This window comes from Cucurbita maxima, unplaced genomic scaffold (genome assembly GCF_002738345.1).
Source record: "Cucurbita maxima cultivar Rimu unplaced genomic scaffold, Cmax_1.0 Cma_Scf00028, whole genome shotgun sequence".
Classification (NCBI taxonomy): domain Eukaryota; kingdom Viridiplantae; phylum Streptophyta; class Magnoliopsida; order Cucurbitales; family Cucurbitaceae; genus Cucurbita; species Cucurbita maxima.
The window spans coordinates 1,289,427-1,313,034 of NW_019272044.1; the positions used below are offsets into that span (position 1 = coordinate 1,289,427).

Below are 23,608 nucleotides of genomic sequence, written 5' to 3' on the forward strand. Positions count from 1 at the left end.
ATAATGATTATGGATGTTCAAAAAATTTGATGACCTAAGAAACTCGATCAACTCAACCCAATCTATATGATTTGGGTCGGGTTTATTTCGGTTGAGTTGGGTTTCGGGGTTTCTTGAACTGAACAAACTAAATTTATTGTAATTTTTTTTTTAAAAAATACAATTATATACACATATATTTATTTTATTTACATTAATTTCGTAATTACTTTTTAATTATTTATTCTCTCCACCTTAAAAAAAATAATTTTTTTAACAATTATTTAAAATATATATTTAAATTGGATCGGAGAACAAATAAATAAATGTTTTATGAACTAATATTTTACTTTTCATTAAAAAAAATTTGAATAAAATGACTCGAACCCAACTCAAAAAAGTTACGGTTGGGTTTATTATTTAATAAAAGTTATTTAAGTTGAAAAAAAATTACAACCCGAACAAACTTTAACATCTAACAATACTGATCTCGACCCAGACCCAGCCTGTTGCGGATCCTAAAAAAGGGTAATTAGAGGGAAAATAAAAAGTAAAATTAAAAATTAAAAAAAAATTATATTTAAAAACTATAGGTTACATGTGTTAGGCCATTGACCTAAGACATCTATATTACATTATATTTGTATTATTGACTTTCTTGTTTAATTAAAAATAATATTATTGCTGATTTTAAGGCACCAAATCAATTCCATTATTGTATATTTTATAAAATAATTAATTATATTTTTTTTCTCTCATTTTTTATTTTGACGAAAAATTTAAGAAAAAAACACCCACAAAAAAATATTATTATTAATTGAGAGACAAATAATACAAAGAAGTATTGGAAATAAATAAATATTTTTTTTAAAAATATATTTTAAAAAATGGGCCCTTAAAAAAAGGATATATATTTTTTAAAATGGAATAATTTAGTTATTTTTTTTTTTTAAAAAAGACAGACAATAATACAAAAAGAAGTTTTTGGAAATAAATATATTTTTTTAAAAAAATATTTAAAATTTCTTTTCACTTTTTTTTTTTTTTTTCTTTTTTTCTTTCTTGAAATTGAAAGATTCCGTTCCATTTCCTGTCGTCCAAACATAATCCCTTCTCTTCGCCTTTTTCTCTTCAGAGGGGTCCGACCATTTTTTTTTTAATCTTCGTTTCTGGGTTTTTGCAGCTCTGTAATTTTGTCTCGGAATACAAACACTCCACTCATGTTCATTGTTCTTCATCAATTGAGTTTTGACCACAATCACAAAACGCCAATTTGAGACAGACAAAAGAAAAAGGGAAGAACAGCCGCAGGGATTGTTGATTGTTTTTTGTTTTTGTTCAATGATCCCTAAACCTTGTTTCATCTTCTGGGATTTTGCCGTCTTTTCATTTTCGATGTCGGAACCCATTTCTTGTTCTTCTCTGTTTTGATTTCCGTTTCCGACCGCTAATTCACTCAGGTAATCCATGTCCGAATCTGTTGTTTGATTTTCTCAATTCTGTCTGCTTTTGATTCTGTTCTATTTTGTTATGGCTTCGATGTTTTATGCTTAGATCTTCGCGGGATCTTCGGATCTGATACCATTTTGGATGTTTTACGACATATTTGATATGTCTGTTTCTATTGATTTTCATGTTCTTGGTGGTTTCTGGGGTTTGATTCTTAAACTATGATAGTAATAACAAGAACAGACAGACATGTTGATGTTCTGTTCAACATTTTAGCTAGCTGTGTTGTTTGGGAGCTATGATTGATAATGAAAATCCTAATTTCGTTGTGAAGGAGATTAGATTACCAGCTGAACTTCAAATTGTTAAATGATTGTGTTGTTTCTTAGGATTTCGTCGAGATTTTCGAGGTCGGGATCGATCGAGTAGTAATGGGGAGGACTGATGATAATGTTGCTATTATTGAGGATTGGGTGCCTCCAAGTCCCAGCCCAAGAACCTTCTTCTCAGCAATGCAAATCCTAGAGGAGGATGTTGCTGGTTCTAGACCTACAATGGACATTACCAGCACTGATAAACCCGAAAAAATCTTTCTCGGGTCTCAAGAACACACGGTGTCTAAAAACATCATTGCAAGAGGCGGGATCCCTGGTGTAAACTCTGGCGATCGGTCGACGGAGTTCGGTACGGTATCGGAGCAGAAATTCCGTGGGGGACTTGTGGAAAGGATTGCAGCAAGAGCTGGATTTAATGCTCCAAGATTGAATACAGAGAACATTAGATCAACAGAGGAAGTGAAGTCTCCTTACTTGACCATACCGCCTGGTTTGAGTCCAACTACATTGCTTGATTCTCCAGTTTTTCTTTCAAATTCATTGGTAAGCTGAACACTTGATTTATGAAGTTTATATCTAATCTTCATGTTAAATTTGTTTATACTTGTTGTTCTTCATCTGTCTTGTTGCAGGCTCAGCAATCTCCCACAACGGGAAAGTTCCCGTTTGTAGCGAACGTTAGTTATCGTAGCTCGACGATGATGTTGGAGGCGAACAATAGAGGCAACGACAATCCATTCGATGATAACGGTTCAGCGTTTGCTTTCAGACCCAGTGTGGAATCAGGATCATCATTTTTTCATGGTGCAGCAAGCAAAGTAATTTCACTTCCACAATCTTGTCCAAGAATTGAGGTTCCGGGCCTACCCTCAGAAAATTCTTATCAACCCGAAAATAGAATCAATCATCATCCTCAAATGGGGCTCTCTACGTCGTGCACGGAGAGGGACGATGGGGGTAAGAACTTGTTGAATGATCAAAGACCCTTCGATTCTGTGTGTGGTGGTGAACATTCGTCACCGCTCGATGAACAACCGGATGAAGGGGAGCAACGTGGCACTGGGGATTCGATGGCCAGTGGTGGTTGTGGTGCGCCCTCGGAGGATGGATATAACTGGAGAAAATATGGACAAAAACAGGTTAAAGGAAGCGAGTATCCTCGGAGTTATTACAAGTGCACACATCCGAACTGTCAGGTCAAGAAGAAGGTCGAGCGATCTCATGAAGGCCATATAACAGAGATCATCTATAAAGGAACGCATAACCATGTAAAACCCTCACCGAATCGACGAGCATCGGATTCCCATATCAATATGCAACTAGACATCCCTGTACAAGCAGGCCAACAGAATGCTGAAGTTCCCCTGTGGGAAGATTCACAAAAAGGGACTCCTGATTGGATGCATAGCAACCTTGAGGTGAGTTCTTCAGCATCATTGGGTCCTGAATATGGCAATCATATTGAAACAGCTGAGGCCATTGATGCCTCATCCACATTCTCTAATGATGAAGATGAAGATGATAGAGGAACACATGGAAGTATAACAATGGGATATGAGGGGGAAGGAGATGAATCTGAGTCTAAGAAAAGGTATAGCCATCTTATTTTATGAATCATATGAAAAGAACCATGAAATTTAACTTGGGTTTGCTTCGATATCTATCAGGAAACTCGACGCCTATGTAACGGAAATGAGTGGGGCTACTAGAGCTATCCGTGAGCCTAGAGTTGTTGTTCAGACTACCAGTGAAGTAGATATTCTCGATGATGGCTATCGTTGGCGTAAATACGGACAGAAGGTGGTGAAGGGAAATCCGAATCCTAGGTACATCAAATTCCATGTTTGTGTGCGCTCTCGTCCTGTCACTAAGTTTATCTTTGACAAAGTTGCTTGTGTACAGGAGTTACTACAAGTGCACGAATCCCGGCTGCACAGTGAGGAAGCATGTCGAGCGAGCGTCACATGACCTGAAGTCAGTGATAACCACATATGAAGGAAAGCACAATCACGATGTTCCTGCTGCTCGGAATAGCAGCCACATCAGTTCATGCACATCCAGTCCAGTAACGGGTCAAAACTCGACCGCTACTCATGCTCACAGGCCAGGGCCACCACAGCCTCAAAACAACATGCCAAGAGTCGGAAGGCCAGCCTTCGGCCTTGCTGGAAGACAACCGATGGGCACTGCCCATGCCCATGGCTTCGGTTTTGGTATGAACCAACCTGGACTGAGAAATCTAAACCTGACCATGACCATGGCATCAGCTGGTCAAGCCAAGCTTCCTGTTATACCAATGCATCCATACTTAGCACAAGCACACAATGTTCATGAAATGGGTTTCTTGTTGCCTAAAGGTGAGCCCAATCTAGAACCTACATCTGATCTTGGCTTGAACTTCTCCAATGGTTCAACAGTGTATCAGCAAATTATGAGTAGGCTTCCACTTGGGCCTGAGATGTGAGTTCTTATTTTACCTTTTGTTCCCAATCTTTGTTCTCTAGGAAACTAAAACCTCTTACTGGTACACACAGTTATCATAATATGAATACACATATATGATGATCGATGAGTCGATGGGCAACATAATTCTTGTGGAAACAGTTGGTTTATGTCAATATCAAACAAATGTTTTAGAACTTTGTTATAACTTTTGTACTTTTCGACCGATGAGGCAGCTCTTTTGATACTCGGAAAACAATACAAGCAAGCAAATCATGAGAAATGGGAATGAGCTAATTCATTGAAATGGATCCACTATAACTTACATATCAGGAGAACAAAAAATGAACCAGCTACATTGAAACCTAACCGAACAGGTATGACGACTCGTATATACCCTAATAAACCAAATGGACTCCTCAGACTATGAAGGTTCATCTCCGCTTCTAAATTAATCTGTGTATTATGATACAATTTGCTAAATTACTTGGAAAAATATTGCATAACAAATCTACTCACCATATAGTTTATATCTCTTCTCTTAAGACCAAATCAGATCATTGTAGTTCAACATTTGATCTCTGAATATGTTGCGCAGCTTCTTAATGACCATCTGCAACACTCTCCTGGACAACCTTCTCAGTTTCCCTTTGATTCAAGACCTCTCTGCACATAAACAAAAACGCCTCTTACAATAAAAATCCAGATGCATAAACGATAAATCTCGAGAAACGACTCAAGTCCAAGTACCCATTACCGTCCGGGTGAACGATAATTTATTAATAGAAAACAAAATTTAAGATTCATTAACAACCTGAGACAGCTAAAGATTGAATCATAGTGGAGAACAGCTACGATTCTTTTCTTCCTTTCTTTACTACGCTTAACAACAGGCAACTGCTTTATACCCTTAGCCTCCATTAGTTCCTTGGCAGTTACGAGATCAGTGTCAGGGTGGCATGTTAGAATTCCTCGTTCTCGCCCACGGTACCTAATCCCTCGAGTGTAAATAGAGGACACAAGGCCGGTATCCACCTGCAAAGGTTTTGGGGGTTCTTTGTTATTTGTATTGAAGAGTACAAATGAAACGAAAAGAAGAAATTATATTGAGAATCAACACAAGATCATTAGTCAATGTACAGATCATAAAACAATGCACGCATACGGAAATGATTTTATGTTTGATAAGGAGTTTTTCCTGGAGACAAGAAGTATTAGCAAAATGAGCAAATAAAAGTGAACAAAAAATGCACGGATAATGGATACATACACTGAGGGAATCACCCTTCAAAGCATCACCATATTTCTTGAAGAAATATCGTTTAATGTCACCATATGTCAAGATCCCTTCGAGGAAATCATCATCATCGACCACTAATGCACAGTTCTGCTGGTTATCTTTCATATATTTTAATGCATCTTTCAAATATATGGAAAATGAAACCTTCAGATAGTTCTTCGACATCGCTTGAGAAACCTGAAAGGCAGGAGTGTCAAGAATAAAAGTTAGGATAAATAGCAAGTTGCTAAGGGATAGATGCAGGTAAGGGGAGAGAAGAAATAAGTACCTTTAGGTCATCGAGAAGATTATCATCATAAGTAGATTCATGGTCAGATGGATTTGCTATCTCAGAGAGCTCCAAGCCATTGTCAATATTATCATATCTCCAAGATGCCCCATCTTTATGTTCAGAAGGTGAAAGAGGCGTATAACCTCTAGCGAAACCCCGCTTATTGGATGATTCAATTTCCTTGGTCTGTTTTGTAACGGAAGGAACCCATATGGCCAAGCCTACGGCCCCCTACTCATATGACAGCAGTAAGGAAAATAAGAACCAGTCCCCGAGAAGTATATGCTTCACAATGTCTAGCGATCGGAATAATGAACCAATATAATCGAACCATGTTGGAAGAATGAGATATCAAAGAGTTTTAAAATTGCAACTGGTATGCTCCCTAAGTTTGAATTGTGTAGTAACGACTGCATACCTGTTAATGCGTAAAAACTACAACTCACACTAAGATTTAACTTTTTATCATTAGTTTGATAAAAGAACTCTTGGTTTTGGATTAAAAATTGACGACAAGACCGAGCAAGAGGTTTAGAAATCGACATTTCGAAAACAAATATCCCTAAAGGAAGCCTTTAAGATAACTCCGAAAGATATTGTCATGGCATCCATTACGAAGGATGAATTAAATACTAAATACAGGCACTATCCACATTATTAGATTCTTGATTACCATAAATTTTGTTCTCTAAAGCATTATGAGCAAATTACTTGAAGGATCTCCTTTAAAAAAATGCATCTGTAGAAGAGTGTACTAAAGATATCACGAAATACTTGCCATGAGAGGAAGGAGTATCCTATAATCCTTTGTCAGCTCAAACAGAAGTAGAACGGATGTCAAGGGCACTGAACAGACCGAGGCCAGCGTAGCAGCCATTCCAACCTGTATAATGGCATCAAATTTAAGGAATAGAACAAAGTTATGTAGGAAGAAACCAGCTAAAGAAAATTACAAAAAGGAAACTACGAAAAAGAAAATTACGAGTGCATATGCTTGAGGCTGTGCAACAGCTGCATTTCCAGGAATTGCAATATTAATAAGTTCAACAGCTGAGCCCCCAAATACAGCACCGACAGCTGCACCAATCATTAGACTGGGTGCATAAAGGCCACCCACGAGCCCGGAACCTTTGCACAGAGAAGTAGCTACGACTTTTGCAGCTGCTATCTGAGTTAATAACCAAATCCCAGGAGCTGAAGGACGGTTACCAGTATGAAGGATTTCTTCAACGTTTGTAAAACCCCAATAAAGTATTCCTGGGTACTTGAGAGCAATTATTCCAGCTCCCAAACCGCCTAAAGCAGGACAGACAACAGGAGGAAGACCAAACCTTTCCTTGATGAATTCAAATGATTTATCGAACCAAGCAACTAAACGTGTAACTGCTACACTCACAACGCCACATAGCATTCCCAATATCAAGTACAATGGAAGTTCTACAATGAAACACGAGGTAATCAATAATGAATCAAAATTAATAGGCTTATATGGTATTAATCAGTTTATACACTTGTGCCATGGCAATTCTACAACGAAACAATGGGTATTTGAGTGGTTTTTATTTTTATGTTCGTGGGTTTCACACAAATAGAATAATGTGGGCAGATCAGGTTACATGTAGGTCCATTTTGGTATTTGTGTGGGCATTTCCACATGTTCAAGCAACATTCGAAGTGGCATGACCATATGTCTAAAGCTATCAACAAAATAATAATTTAAAATTAATGTATTTATCACTAATTTTCTTAATAGTTTCCTTATGGAGCCTAATTAATTAAAACTAATGCATTCAAGGTAAAAACCCGTGTTATAAAAGATCAAGGACAAGCCATGTTGTTTCTTGTTTAAAGATAAAAGGTTAGGGCAAATCTGAAAATTACTTACATAGACGACTATTGTATCTATTAAACTTCTTTTATAGAGCCAAAATTTTAAATCCGGATAGAGGAGGAGGAAAGGAAAAGAAAATAAGAGGAAAGCAAAAAAGAGATGAGAAAAAAGTGGTGGCATATGACAGCGGATGTAATTTTGGTCCTCTTTAAACTTAAAAAATTGTGCATACGACAGCAGAAGGAGAAAGTAATATTATTCTCAAAGGTAATGATGAAGAAGGTTTACTAGATCTTAAGAACAAGCTTGCAAGTGAGTTTGGGAGCCTTAAAGTACTTAATAGGCACACTGTCTCAAGATTTTAAAAAGGTATCTTCATTAAGCTAAGGAAATATGTTATCGACTTACTTCAAGAGAAAAGTTTACTTGGATGTTGAACCGTAGAAATTCCTATCAAACCAACTTAAAATTACAAGCTACAAAAGCTGAACAAGTAAGAGGAAAAAGATCGATACCAAAGATTTGTCGATGTACTAGACAAAGTTATTTATCTCACATATGCTTAGATATTGCATTTGCAACGAGTATGGTGAGTTATTTATACACTTATCTAGACCACTCATTTTGAAGCTGTGTATAGAATCTTGAAATACAAGAATGGAATTCTAGAAGTATACTATTTTACGAGCATGACCATCTTCCAAAAGTTTATACTCGTGTAGATTGGGCAGGAAGTACAAATAAAAGATGATCTACTTCTAGTTGTTCCTTTGTTGGAGGAAATTAAGTTACACGACAAAGAAAAAAAAAAAACAAAATGCATCCGACTTCCTTGCACATGTTTTCCTAAGCCATCGACTCAAAGCCGAGAAGAGGACTATACGGCTTTACATCAGCCAAGCATTTTTTGGGAACCTTTGGTGCGAAAGGAACAATCGGGTGTTCAACAAACTACCCCCACCTTTTGATAGCATTATTCAGCTAGTTCTTTTTATAGCTTTTCTTGGGGTAAATGCTTACATCCTTCCAAATTCACAGCTTTACTTATCCTGTTGGTTGGTGAAGTCTTTTGTAATCCACCTTCCATAAAAGGAAGGCCTTTCCTTCCCTTGTTACATTTCATTTTACGAAGAACATATGGTTAAATTACAAAGTTAGTCCTGAACTTTGAGGCTTGTGTCTATTCGGTTCCATTTTTTTAAAACTTACCGATCTACTAGACATAAAATTGACAAATTATGGATCTATTAATCTTGATTGTGGTTATTTTTAAGAAACCTGTGACATTTAAGTCTTTTTCCCCTTCCTTTATTTTGTACCTCTTTTGTTACTCAAGATTCATGAAACTTGTAATGTTCCTCATGAAATCTAAAAGTCACAAGGATAATAATAAGAAATATAGGATGGAATAGATTACGACATGCCTATACTATCATGCAACAACAAATTCCTACTAAACAGAAGACGACATCAGATAATTGAAATAACCAAACAAAGGGAGTGGGTGACATAATACCAGCAGCAGATTTCAAATCATAAGTAGGTACTGTGAAAGCAGACTGTGCACCAAGTAAAACATTCGAGACTGTAGAAGAAATAACAGATGCCAATATGATCATCGCAGTTGTAAAAGGAGGTGAATTTTCTGCACGTAGAGGCCTTAATACAGTTTCGATTGCAAAGAAGCTACCAGCAACAGCTGCATTGAAGCCTAAAAGAGAAGGATATAAAACAAATTAGCCACAGAACAAGTAGACGCCTCAACAAAGAGGAAAGATCAGCAAAACTTCGGGGGTCGGAGGGGATATGTATTGTACGAGTTATAGCATATACAAAGATTAGTCGAATACCGGAAGCAATTCCAGCTGCTGCACCAGCTGCAACAAATGCTATTTTTATCTTTTCACTGTTGTTTTCCATCATAAGATAGAATCCATTGGCACATGATTTCCCAATATCTACACTAGGCCCTTCAGGACCCAATGAACAGCCAGTACCTAAAGTGATGGCTGCTTGAATGGCTTTAACCGTAGGAAAAATTCCAGAAAGTAAATCGAATCCTTGCCTTTGGGAAGAACTTGACTGTTTTATTTGGCTGAGTATCTCAAGCAAACCATGCATCATACCCACTATAACACCTCCAGTTACTGGTATCAAGAGAATGCGATGCCATGTATCAGCCATTCTCTGTAAGCGAAGCCAAGCAGCACCCTCATTTGGAGTGCCAGCCCAAGCCCATTCATGGATTACATGTACCTACTTCAGAACCATGGCATCAGCAACATTCATATCATTCTTTTTAAAACATACTTTCATTGACAGAATGAAGATTACAACGAAATGAAATCATTAATTTCAGAACAACCCAATGGGGATTACAAAAACTTCATCCAAGAAACCAAACGATCATTTAAACCATAATTAGATGCTGCAAATTTAAGAACAGAACAGAGAAACTAACCCCAATGTTAAAAGCTGCAACGCAAAGACCGGTGGCGAGACCAAGAAGACAGGCAATAAGGAGCAAAGCCCATTCAGGAGGGGCAGAATCATCGATATTGTCGTCGATTTCGCCATCGATTACAGTTGGGGTTTGAAGAGAATGCGAATTGTTGTGACGATCGGAAGAAGAAGATGAAGATGAAGAAGAAGAAGAAGAAGCCGTACGATTTCTACCGACAATATTAACAGAAGAAGGGTTGAAATTAACGCTATGATTCTCCGTTTCAAGACGCTTGTAATTGAGACGACGACCAGAAAAGCTGCCGCCTCGATTGAGATGATGAAACAGATCCAGAAACGCTCCGCGTTTTCCACTGTTAGTTCTCATTGGATGAAGTTCATCGCCATCTTGCAATTCTAAATCATGGTTTTCCTCATTGTGATCCTCCATAGATCTAAGAAGGCGATTATAACCGGAAAATTCCCCTTCCGATATAGCCCAAGAACTCCCAAGTTCGAAGACGGTGAGCCTTTTGTTAGTTAGCAAAGACCCACGAATCGAAACGGGAAAATCAACGAAAAAGGTGAATTGGGTAATGAATGGAATCGAATTTCAAAGGGGAAATTTGGGAATTCAACTTCCGGCGAGCTAAGCCGGGAAGGAACCCGGCGGAAGGAAGTGACGCGTAAACAGAGAACAAGGCCGCTTCACGTTCCGTATTGGATTTCAAATTAGTATAAATTCTGGTGAGTTTCTTCCTTGGGTAGGTACTGGATTGGAATGTGTTAATTGAATTGAAAGTGCCAGATTGCATGTTCTAAATGTGAGCTGTTTTATATGAATGTCTTAGTAGGTCAGTTCATTGATGCATCGTGTCAAGGATGTATATTTTTAACTATGAGCGTAATGATCTTGATACGCTCTTATGGGAAATCTAAAGCTCATATATACTTTTGTCCGTCTTTGTGGTTTTGTTGGACTTTATGTGAAGTTCGATTCACTAATTAAAAATAATTCATGCAGAATCTAACCTTGTTTGGTCACACATGCTGCCTGGACCTTGCCTCTACTTAGGGCCAAGGTCTCTCACATGCAACGTCACATCTCATTTTGTTATCTTAGGTTTCCAGTTAATACGACCCACATGTCTTAATGTCATCTCAAGTCCCGGGATGTCATCGGCCATCGTAGCTCATTTGGTCATGCTCATTGAGACGAGCCCATGTGTTGTTCATATCATTGGGACACCTTGAACATCCATTCTTCTTGGCTCTATCGAGCCATTGGATCCTCTCATGTCCATGTCATATCATTTATGGACTTGGTACTGAATATCGGGTGCATATATCAACCTCCAACACATGGGTAGGGGCACAACGTCGACATACCTATGTCGTTCGACACTGTCTTTGAAAGACCCATTTCAAGGGAAGTCACTTGAGACATTTGTGTGCCATAGAGTACATTGCTTAGGTTACAGGGCCAAAGGTGGTAGAGAACTTAACACTATGCTTCTCCTATAGTACATTTTTTGAGTCATTTCTAATCTTTCTTGGTAGACATTATTTTGGCAAGCGATCATATGGCTCTGTGGAGCATCCGTCAAATATCTTATTAACATTAAATTTGGTGAGTTTTCATCTTTCATATAGACTTATTTAACTCTAGAGCAGCATGTCAAAACTTATATTGAAACCTCGATTTCTGAGGTTATGGTCTAAAACCTTACTCGGCCCTCTTTAAGCTTGTCTTTGACACTCGTGTTGTCTTGTTCTCTCCAACCTCACTTATGCCTCAACTTGGCTTTCATGCACACTCTTCTAGGTGTGTTGGATGATGGATCGTCTTTCTTGGTGGCATCATGACACTTGTTTGTCTTGGTCTTCACGTGGCCCAATGGGCGCCACTTGAGGGTAGCCACCTTATCTGTCCACATATGAGAGTTGATCTACTGTCTTTACGGTGAAATTGTGACACATAATGAAAATATTTGTTAAAACCACCGCACCGAAATGGTAGTGAATTCTCTATTTATAATTATCAAATAAATTACGATGGAGATGGAGATGGAAATGGAAATGGAAATGGAAATGGAAATGGAAATGGAACGGAAGGAACATCATACAGTATATTTGCATATAATAAAGGTCAAATATGATACCTATGGTAAACCGTAATGGAAGACAAATATATATTTGCCTTCAATAAAATATCAAATATGGTACATATGGGAACCGTAATTGAATGCTAAATATCCTTTAACACCCCCTGCAAACTGAGCATTAGATTTGAACGACGTGAAGCTTGGATCTGAAAAATTCAAAGAGAGGTCAATAGAGAGTAGAATATGAGAAAAGAGAACCATCATCGTGTTGCAAAATAACCATGGGTTGTGGGCTATAGAGACTCAAGGTAGAGGCTCCAAAATTAGAGCGATGACTATATTACGAGAAAAGGGCAGAGACAGAGAGAGAGTGTTCGACAGTGGCTGTGAAGAAGGAAGGGTGGACTTGGTGACCGTCAAAGCAAGAGATGACGAATAGGGAAGAAACAGAGAATGCATACCCTAGGGTGTATTTTTGACGAAGAAAGAAAGAGAGGGGCAGAGACGAAATGGGGTCTGTGCCTTGTGGACTGATTTTCTATCTAGCAAATGAGCACGAGTAAGAATATCTTGAGCATATTTTGCAACTGGAGTTTACGTTGGTGATTCCGAAGGAACACTAGGTGGAGCCGATGGAGAAGTAGTCAGCGCTATAGCAGGTGGTGAAGTTTCAATGGACGTAGATGGAGCCACGCCCCCCCAGAGCAAGATACGAAGAAATGTTGAAGTCGGAAGAGTCGCCATAGTGGGTAAAAGAGTCAATTTTGGTGAGGAGGCTGGTGGCGACTTAGTTGGCGAATAGGCCAATGCAGCGTTCAGATTCTGAAGGTAAATCTCTGCAGAAGATCGATTGACTTGTCGAGATTCCAAATATTTCTGATGAAAACACTGATGAGGATCCCTAAAGTTAAAGAATTTGTAAAGGATAAAGTGCCAATTGGGAAGAAAAAAAAATGAAAGAGGCTATGTTGGCAAAGAGGAAATCGATTTTGTTGGAGAAGATGAGGTTGTATGTACAAAGTATGGCGAATGGTGGGTCTGCGAAGGATGATTGGAGGTCAAAAAAGATGGAGCCGAAGACTAATCAATCAAATGTGGTGTTGGGTTGCAATTAAAATAGAGTTCACGACCCAATACATTTGGTATGAGTTCGGCTATCCGTTTTTTATTTTATTTTATTTTAAAAAAATCTTACTTAACTACCTTATTAGTTACAAACATTATAATTTCATTTTACAATAAAAAGTTTATTCACATTTTTCCTTTTTTAAACTCCTAATTTTAAATATATATATATATATTGCATTATTGAAATTATTATTAGAATATTCATTTTTGCAATTATTGATCATGAAAATCATTTAGAATTTTTTTTTTTGAATTATATAATTTATTGAGTTAAATATGCTAAAAAATTTATTAGACAAAACATTAAAAATTTAAAATTTGAGTGGAGATGGGTCGATTCAGGTAAGATCCAATGTAGATCCAACTTTTTATTCACTCGTGGGATCCGGGCGGTCCGGGGGGACCACCTTGGCTCCTCTCTTCTCGAGAATCCATTTATCAGTATATGGACAGCTATCTCTCGAGCACAGGTTTAGGTTCGGCCTCAATGGGAAAATAAAATGGAGCACCTAACAACGTATCTTCACAGACCAAGAACTACGAGATCGCCCCTTTCATTCTGGGGTGACGGAGGGATCATACCATTCGAGCCTTTTTTTTCATGCTTTTCCCGGAAATCTGGAGAGAGTACTTTTCTATAAACCACCAATCCAAAAGCTTTTCATATTAAATATTTTTGAAAGTTTAGAAATTTATTAGACATAAATTTAAAATTTTAGAATCAAATTTATAATGTAATATATGATATAATAACTCGAGCAACTAAGACTTTCTAACCCAATTTAGAAAATTGGAAATTAAATTCAATTTATGAGTTAGAATTTTTTTGGTCGAGATAATCCGACCAATTCAGACTACCCAACCCAAATTATAAAGGTTAGATAAGGTTGGATTAAATTTTATTTTGGTTTGGAGGTTAACGTTTATTTGATCCAATCAATGAGATAAACTTGAGAATAGAATTACACCGAACCCAATCTAATCATAATTTTATAAAATATTAAAAATATTTAATGGTAATTATAATTTTTAACGGATTGTAAAGGTTAGGTGAATAATTATAATTTTTTAAATAATAATTAAAAAAAACTATCATAAATAAACTAATGGCATTAACTAATGTAGGGAAGACATTAAACTAATTTGAAGTATGAAATTACAGAAAAGCCCAAAGAAAAGCAGGAAGAGAGGAAATTGCAAGGTTATGGGAGAGGGTAAAAAGGGAATAGTGGAAGGCAAAACAGAGACAGGGTTTTGTCGTGTAGTGTCCATTATGTTTTGTGACAATTTTAACCCTAAGAACTGACTGAAAACCGACATTTCGGGGGAGCCGTCACTCTTCTATCTTTATTTTATTTTATTTGATTTATTTTTAATTCTTTTTTCTTTTTTCTTTCTAATTTAATTTTATCAGTTTTTAATAATCAACTAATCTAAAATAAAAATTCTAAAACTGCTTTTCTTAATTTTTTAAACTTAATTTAAAATTTAAATTGCGAAAATATTCCGAAAAAGTGATAACAAAAAAATCGTGTAGGATTTTTTTTTTTTTTTGAGTTTGGGTTGAGTTGAATTTTTGAAAAACCAACAAATTCAGCCAGTTCACTTATTGACGTATTTTTGTTGGGTCAACCCAACCAACTTAAAAATAGAGTTACAGTTCAATCCAACCCTAGATACGACTAAAATGGAGTTTATAAATTTAATTATAAAAAATCAAAATCTTAAATCAAATAATTATCGGACACAAAATATTTTTAAAAAATTGAATTTTTGTTGACGGTCAAAATTAATCTACTAGAATATAAATGAAAATGCGTCCTATCAATATTAAAATTATAAAAAATTACTTAGTTTAATAATTTAATTACTTTTAGTTCCAAAAAATAAATCATTTTGTAGAACATATAATTAATTGAGTTACAAATGGAAGGTTAGTGGCAGAGGCAGCTTTCCTCTGTATTTTACAAAACTGAACAGAGATAAAGAAAATGAAGAAAAATTATGCACCCAATTACCCAAACACACTTTTTTCTTCTCCCTCCCTCTCCCTCTCTCTCTCTCTTCATTATTGTTTTCTTTGCTTCAATTTTCTCTCTCCTCCAAAAAGTTGGTCTCCTGGCGCATATTCACAGATTGAGGGGTGAATCGTGGTTTGCTTAGTGCTCCAAAGCCTGCTTTTGACAAAGAACCTGATGCCCGTTTGATGTGTGAGTGGGTGGTGCTGTTTTTTTCTCTCTTTTTCTCCATTCCCCCCTTTCAAACACCCTTTTTTTCTCATGAACTTCTGCTAATTTCATCATCAGATTCTTAGGTTTGTGTTCTACCTCCTCTGTTTATGTGGATCCTCTTCTGGGTGTTCTTTGTTTTTGCTTAATCGTCTTGTTTTTGGGTTATTTCATGGCTGTCTCTCACTCGGTTCTGTTTTTCATCGATTTGGGTTTCTTTTTCTGACCTCTACTGTTCAGAAACCAAGATTTGGGGGTTTTCTTGTTCTTGTACTGATGGGTTTCTTTAATCGGTTGTTTTCATGTTCTTTGATGGGTTTGTTTTTTGATCTTCAAATTTCATGTCATTTTTCGTCTACCCATCTGACCTTTGATGACTTTGAGCATTTTTCTGGGTTGAATCCACATGAAATGATACTCAAAACCCACTTAATTTTGTTCTTGTTTCTTTGCATCACATGAAATAACGTTCTACCTGATTCTAGAGTGTTCTATTCTGCTTTTTTTTGCTTGGATCTCTCTTGTATTTCATGATTTCATGTTGATTTCTTCATTTTTTGTAGGTTAATGGATAATGATTCTGGTGGGTTTGCTTCACCTTTGTTCTACTGATTTTGGGTGAAAGAACTGTAGTTCTGTTTTTATATATATATGCTGAACTCTAAGTTAAAGATAAGAACTAGTAGTAGTAGTAGTAGTAGTGGAAGAGCTTGTGACTGTTTTAAGAACAGCACAAAATCATTAGAGAAGCTTTTCATCAGATGTTATCCATTGAAAACCCTCCACCAGATCCCTCATATCAGCCATTGAGTATCAACAATGATGAGAGGCCTACTCAAAACGCCGCCATTCTTGACCACTCCACCTTCCCTAACTTCTCCTTGAGGTACTCCCTTCACACTTTGGCTTGATGAACAGATATCATGTTTGTGTGCGTTCTTTTCTCTTTGATGATCTCAAAGTCATATGAACCCATCTTGGAAAATCTCTGTTGGGGTAGATCCATATTGTAAATTTCGCTTGCTTGCTTGTGGTTTAGTCCTATCGGTTGGAGAGGAGAACGAAAGACCCTTTATAAGGGTGTGGAAACCTCTCCCTACCAGACGCGTGAAAGCCCAAAGAGAACAATATCTGCTAGCGGTGGGTCTGAGCCGTTACACCCGCCATGGGGCCTGGCTCATGAACTCGTATTGTTACTATTTTTGTACACTTTTGCTTCTCAATGGGTTCTCTAGATCTGCCTTTGGAAACTTTTAATATCTGTTTTCTTTGTTCTTACCATGTCGTGTGTTTAACGAACTCGATAATTAGTAATCACCAGGCTCGAGTGGTCTATGACATTTGATTCTACCTCTCTTTTGGAACCATTCATTTGATTTCTTGATCAAATGTCTTAAGATTTTGATTCTTGAACTTTCTGGTTGGATACTGCTAAGCTGAAAGCTTATGTTCTTACGAGGTTTCGAGCTTGTGCTAGTTTGTTAATGGAAAGGAATGGTTTTGATGCAGAGATTATGTTTTTGGTTGTCGGAGCAAGGATATCGAAAACAACTGGCCGTTTTCCCTCAAGAATTTGCAGCTTTGTTTGAAACATGGTGTAAAGGATTTACTACCACCGTTTCAGTCTCCGAATCGTGTCCGAAACCAGCGGGGTGAAAGTTCAACATCAAGTGTTCTTCATGGAGAGTTCTCTGAGCCTAAAGAACCTGTAGAACTAGAGCAATCGGATGCTAAGTTCGACGAAAAGCTAGTAAGAACTTGCACGGAATCGAGTTCATGCAGATGTGAAGGAGAAAATGGTTTCTCTTCCACCATGACAAGCATCTCACAACCCCAAAAAGAATTGGTTTCCACAAGTGGACCATCTAGTTCATCTTTAAAAACCGATACTTTATCCGAAACCCCGGCCGAAGTGGAGCGTACTTGTTTTCCAGCATCTGAAAAGAACGAAAGTAAGATCAAAACCTCAAGTAAAAGATGCAAGATTATCAGAAAATCGACCAATCACGTTGACCAAACATCAACTGTAGATATTGCTGCGAGTCTTAGTACGGTATCGGAGTCGATGGCTTCGAAAATATGCCCTGTCTGCAAGACGTTCTCCTCTTCATCAAACACCACTTTAAATGCTCATATTGATCAGTGTCTTTCTATAGCATCAACTCCAAAGTGTACATCAGACTCCAAACTCACACGGTTTAGGATCAAGCCGAGGAAGACGAAATTGATGGTTGATATCTACGCTACAGCTCGTTCTTGCACGTTGGAAGAGCTTGACAGACGAAATGGTACCGCTTGGGCCACTTCGTCGGGCTTTCCTGCTGAGAATATCGAAAATTGTCAGATTAATGAAGGGAAAAAGCAGAAAGTGATGCCAGTTCATCCAGAGGACATTGATGATCATAGTGCAGGTGCAGTTTATATTGATGCCAATGGCACGAAACTTCGAATTTTGTCCAAGTTTAGTTCTTCGTCATCGTTGTCGATATCGCAAAATGAACTTGGTTCTAAGAAACTCAACGGAGTAACGGTAAGGAAGTTTCATTCAGCCAAAAAGAAGAAAGGTCATTCAACTAAGCATCACAAGTATCTTAAAGTAGCTGCTGAAGGTAGAAAAGTTCCCTCTCAACGGTGCATTTCTCAGGTACTCATGGAGTTTTAACATTATTCGAACCCGAAATATTCATGTCATGATAAATTATTTACGATTCATGCAATGCTTAAACTCGAACGTTATTTTAGAATAGCTTCGACATTCTCGTTTATCCTAGTATGGTCACTGAGTTTGCTTATCCTTGATTGACTGATAAGGTTCAAGGACACACTGAACGGAATGGATGTAGTAGATTGGAGGTACATAAAATAACGAAGCAAGCGAAACCCCACGATTCGGGAACTTTACGACAATGGGCGTGCTCGAAACGAACCAGAGCAAGTGTGAGCACCAGAAAGGAAGGCTATCAACCCTCTACGTTTAAATGGCATGTTGATACTGATCCCTCGGTTTTAGCTGACTCTTTGTTTGACAGAAGTCAAGTTGAGCATTGTGTTTCGTCTCCTGAAAGCAGCGAGAGAACGGACAACATGGAGTATGAAGCCTATATTTCAGACAAGAAAGGGCGGTCTCCCGTGCGGAGGAGCCTGAGAAGTTCGTTTTCTGGTGAAATGGTTGATATTGGTTCTCCAACACAAATGAAATATCAAACTCCACCTGGTTTTAACAAGAAGTTGTCAAGTAATTACCATGAAAATGCAGTGAAAGTTAGAAATTTGAACTCTTCCCGACGAGACGAGTTCCATGTCAGTAGCCGGTCGTCTACTGGTTCTAAGCCGTCTCCTCGGTTTAATCGGTTTTCTACTTTTGATCACAGCCGTAGCTCATCAGATGGAAGTATTGAAAGTGATCAATCTGCAAAGGAAGAGGTTACCAAAGTAAGTGAATTGGAAAACAGAAGTAATAGAGAAGCAATGAGCAAAGCCATAGCTTTGAGTAGTTCGGACTCGGAACCTGAATACGGCGGATGTCACGAGTTGAAAAACATGGATTCTCATATTCGAATAGATGTCGAGTTTCAAGAAAACATCAAGGGACTTGAACTTGGTAGTAGACAGAACTCATTTCATGAAGATGTTAGTGTGGATTCTTCTTCAAAATTAGTTCCGAACGAGAGCTTCACGTGTTTTTGTAAGACGAACAATAATGTCAAGACCCGGTGTGGCACGCTACAATCTACTCAGAATTGTTCATGCACTTTCTATGGATCATCAGATGGAGCGAAAGGCGGTTTCGGTATTGGACAAGACATGTTTTTCACTGATGAAGACTGCAGTGCCATGATTGGACATGATGTTCAAGGAGAACTGGATTCCGAGGCCAAGCGAGGAATGTCGTCTTTCGAGGTCGATCCAATATCTATTCCAGGACCTCCAGGATCTTTCTTGCCGAGCCCCCCGAGGGATATGAGATCCTCAGAATACCGAGGAACGTCTTCGTTGAGCTATAGCTGGGTTCATTCCTGCCTCGATCAGCACGAGTTGATTGATGGGGATTCATCAGGTTCTCCTATTTCTGCAACATCAACTATCTCTAACACCACAGCATCTCGATCTTGTTTTAAGCATAACAATCCATCTCGAGTATCTTCCGATGTATTTCATGATAAGTTCGGGTCAGTATCTCCAAAAGCTCGTGCATTGCCTCATGTAAATGGTGACATGTTTAAAGTCAATAAGTTACCAGTTGAAACGGGAGCTCTTGGCGTCGTAAATAACGGCCAGCCTTGCTGTTGTCAAAGGGTCGGCATCAACGTAACTTATCCCGAACCACAACTGACGAGGCATCACGCGATGACTTCGGAAACCATGCCAGCCATGGACAGAAGACCGAACAGCTTTGATATTATGGCTGAAGGGCCTGGACAGACGACACCGGAGAGCATGGGGTTCCCAGTAAATAAGTCGCCTTTCAAGTCCTATCCGGGACCGAAGTTTTCGAGTCCTCGTGAGCCTGCTAGTCCAGTTACGTCTAATTCTGTACTGAGGTTAATGGGAAAGAACTTGATGGTGGTAAACAAAGATGAGGAAGATGTAGCTATGTCACTTAAGCAGCCACAACTTAGTCAGGTTCCAAGCTTTTCGGGCGGTTCCTCGCAACATGTTCGAAATCAAGCCTCCTCTGGTTCGTATCCTCATTGGCCACATCAAAATGCAGGTAACTTATTGGGGCAGAGTCTCGATGTAACGTCCTCGAGGGGCTTCGGGAGCCCTGTGAATCTGAATATGTCGTTACCACACGGTCAAGCACCTACCACATTGTTTCTTAAGCAGCACACAGCCTCCCAAGCCAGATTCATTGCCAATGATCCAAAACACCTTGTAAGTCCATTTTGTTATCAACCAAAGGATGCTTCAAATCTCAACAAACCAGCAACAATACACAGTTCTAGTTTTCAATCGACCCCGTCTCGAAAAGATCATGCCAGCCCTGTTAAATGGGATTGTAATTCCGAACCGCCATACGTCTGCAGGAGGGGAGTCTTTTAATAGAATTACTCGAGATCTTTGCTCGTCGTTGTAGGTTATGCTATCAAGTTCCTGCCATCGAATCAGTGATAGTATCCGTGTTTTTTCGGTAGCCAAATGTTTTTTTGACGTTAGCAATGGGTGACAGATACATTTTACCAGATGGAGATACAACATACAATGGAGATTCAGAGAGGGGCTGTGTTATTAGTCAGTTCTAAAGCTATGAAGAGAGTAGATAATATATATATATATTGTACAAGTGGTTTTTCGATGAATAATCGAATCGTCTCGAACCTTTGACCGAAACGTAATGGAACAAAGCTTTCCCGCTATTTAAAGTGTCTTTCCTGTTCATTTTTCGAGTCAATAAGTAGTAGTAGTCTCTTTTGTCTAACTTCATGGGTCTTGTAACGGTCTAAGCTTACCGCTTGTAGATATTGTTTTTTTTGGATTTTCTCTCAAAAATTTTAAAATGCGTTTGTTAGGGAGAGGTTTTTATATCTTTATAAAAGGTGTTTCGTTCTCCTCTCCATCTAATGTGGGATCTTTTAGGTGATATTGTCCTCTTCGGGCTTTTCCTCAATTTTTAAAACGCTTTTGTTAGGGAGAGATTTCCATATCTTTATAAAGAATGTTTCGTTCTTCTCTCCAACGGACCTGAGATCTTATAGGTGACATTGTCTTCTTTGGATTTTTTGGATTTTTTTTCAAAATTTTTAAAATGCGTCTGCTAGGGAGAGGTTTCAATATCTTTATAATGAGTGTTTCGTTCTCCTCTCCAACGGATGAGGAATCTTACCGGTGATATTGTCCTCTTTGGGCTTTTCCTCAAAATTTTTAGAACACGTTTGGTAGGGAAAGATTTCCATATCTTTATAAAGAGTATTTCGTCCTCCTCTCCAACGGACTTGAGATCTTACAGGTGATATTGTCCTTCTTTGGGTTTTTCTTCAAAATTTTTAAAACATATCTACTAGGGAGAGGTTTCCATATTTTTGTAAAGAGTGTTTCGTTCTCCTCTCCAACGGACCTGAGATCTTACAGGTGATATTGTCTTCTTTGGGTTTTTCTTCAAAATTTTTAAAACGTGTGTACTATGGAGAAGTTTCCATATCTTTATAAAGGATAATTTGTTCCCCTCCCCAACCGATGTGAGATCTTACCGTCTAAATTCATGAGAACCGTTTATATTGCTCTACTCTAAAAGGTTCCACAGATTCAATACGAACAAGAAGAAACAAACAAGAGGAAAAAGAAGATTCCTTGATAGTCAAATCAGTAGCAGAAACCATCACTATATAATGAAGCTCCATTGGATTAACTTAACTTCCATTACTGTATTTAATATGAAGATTAGTTGTACAATGAATGGAACGGAAGAAGCCAAACTTCATGATGGAGTCCCCATCTTTCTCTGTCAAGATCACATTTTGATCATAAGGGTAGCTGTATTTTGATGAAAACAAACATGGGTGCCTCTTGCTTTTGTATATTGATATCATTTTCTTGCTACAAAAGATCTCAATGTGAAGATTTAAGGCAGTGGAAGGGATTTTTATTGGGGCCTTTAGTATTGGAGAGGGCACGTTCTCGCATGTAAAGGTGGCGGACCCTTTATCTATATATATATCATATATATATATGTAATAGTCTAAGTCTACCGCTAATAGATATTGTCCATAGTCTTTGAGCTTTTCCTTTCGAGCTTTCCTTTAAGGTTTTTAAAATGTGTTTGTTAGGGAAAGATTTTCACACCTTTGTAAGGAATATTCCGTTCTCCTTTTCAACTGATGTGTGATCTCACAATTTACCCTTTGGGGGGCCCAACGTCCTTGTTTCGCTTGCACACTGCTTAGTGTCTGGCTCTGATATCATTTGTAACAACTCAGACTTACACACTAACAGATATTGTCCTATTTGGACTTGTTCTCAAGGTTTTTAAAATACTTCTGCGAGGGAGAGGTTTCCACACTCTTGTAAGGAATGTTCTCATCTTCAACCAACGTGGGATTCATAATCCACTCTCTTGGAGGCCAGCATCCTCGCTTTGCTGGCACACCGCTCAGTGTGCTTCATTCTCATCTCTAACCAATGTGGGATCTCATAATCCATCCCCTTGGGGACCCAACATTCTTTCTTAGTTGACACACCGCTCATTGTCTGGCTTTGATACCATTTGTAACAGCTCGAGCCCACCGCTAGCAAATATTGTCCTCTTTGGACTTGTCATTCTAGACTTCCCTCAAAGTTTTTAAAACGCGTATGGTAGAGAGAGATTTCCACACCTTTACAAGGAAGGTTTGGTTCTCCTCTACGACCAATGTGAGATCTCACTATATATACGTAAAGGGAAGAAAGAAGAGAGGAGAGAGGAGAGAGGAGAGGGGCGTCGAGAATATTTGGAGACAGGAATGGAAATGAAGGGCTATCCCTTTTCTTCACTTTTGAAACTCGAAAGTACATGGACCAAAACAAACCTTTCGAACCTAGAAAAACTAAAACAAACTGAATTTGAAGTACAAGAACTGAAATTGACGTTTTTATAGAATATATGGAAAAAAAAAAAGTACTAGTAAAATAAAATTTTTAGAAGTATAAAACCTAAAATAAACAAAAGTCAAAAGTACGAGAACTAAAATTGACGTTTTAAAAGTTTGAAACACACAACTAAACTCAAAACTTGAAAGTTCATGGACCAAAAGAACTTTTTAATACTTCCTATCATGTGTGGGCTTGAAAATCAACATGATTTTTCTTTTCAAGTTCAATACAACATTTGAAGGCGAGATACTCATATTTGGATCTCTTCGTTTATGATATTTACTTAATTGAGTTATACTCGAACCAACCACTAGGAGTGTGAGGATGGAGTGATAGAGAAGGTCACTGTAAGATGAGTCATTTATCATCACGATAGGTGTCAAGTGGGAGTATAGTGATGTATGTAGCTGAGGCATCTTAACAGCCTGACAGAGTTTATATGCCTCGGAATAGAAAAGATATCACCAGAGTATAGCACAAGATCACCTTTTCTTGCTGGAAGTTATTTATATATATAGTCTAAAAAGATTGA

General features: G+C 38.0%; 3 protein-coding genes across 4 annotated transcripts; 2 read left to right on the forward strand and 1 right to left on the reverse strand.

The window, feature by feature from the left end:
* The first annotated feature begins 1,067 nt into the window (after positions 1-1,067).
* On the forward strand, positions 1,068-4,364 carry LOC111500251 (probable WRKY transcription factor 2). The gene is made up of 5 exons (XM_023151955.1): positions 1,068-1,439; positions 1,818-2,306; positions 2,396-3,354; positions 3,431-3,589; positions 3,666-4,364. The coding sequence occupies exons 2-5, from the start codon at positions 1,860-1,862 to the stop codon at positions 4,225-4,227; spliced, it is 2,127 nt and encodes a 708-aa protein (XP_023007723.1). The 5' UTR covers positions 1,068-1,439; positions 1,818-1,859; the 3' UTR covers positions 4,228-4,364.
* A 155-nt stretch (positions 4,365-4,519) lies between these two features.
* Positions 4,520-10,780, reverse strand: LOC111500236 (chloride channel protein CLC-f-like). Its single transcript, XM_023151938.1, has 9 exons — positions 10,069-10,780; positions 9,458-9,863; positions 9,124-9,318; positions 6,759-7,213; positions 6,555-6,659; positions 5,774-6,007; positions 5,476-5,682; positions 5,020-5,240; positions 4,520-4,871 (listed from the first exon to the last, which is right to left on the reverse strand). Exons 1-9 carry the CDS (start codon positions 10,498-10,500, stop codon positions 4,808-4,810), a joined length of 2,319 nt encoding a protein of 772 aa, XP_023007706.1. The 5' UTR covers positions 10,501-10,780; the 3' UTR covers positions 4,520-4,807.
* A 4,529-nt stretch (positions 10,781-15,309) lies between these two features.
* Positions 15,310-20,867, forward strand: LOC111500225. 2 transcript variants are annotated; one of them, XM_023151904.1, is made up of 4 exons: positions 15,310-15,492; positions 16,074-16,396; positions 17,020-18,154; positions 18,322-20,867. In XM_023151904.1, exons 2-4 carry the CDS (start codon positions 16,272-16,274, stop codon positions 20,551-20,553), a joined length of 3,492 nt encoding a protein of 1,163 aa, XP_023007672.1. In that variant the 5' UTR covers positions 15,310-15,492; positions 16,074-16,271; the 3' UTR covers positions 20,554-20,867. The 2 variants fall into 2 exon arrangements, with proteins under 2 accessions (XP_023007672.1, XP_023007673.1); XM_023151905.1 differs by lacking the exon at positions 15,310-15,492 and adding an exon at positions 15,493-15,596.
* Positions 20,868-23,608: the final 2,741 nt, after the last annotated feature.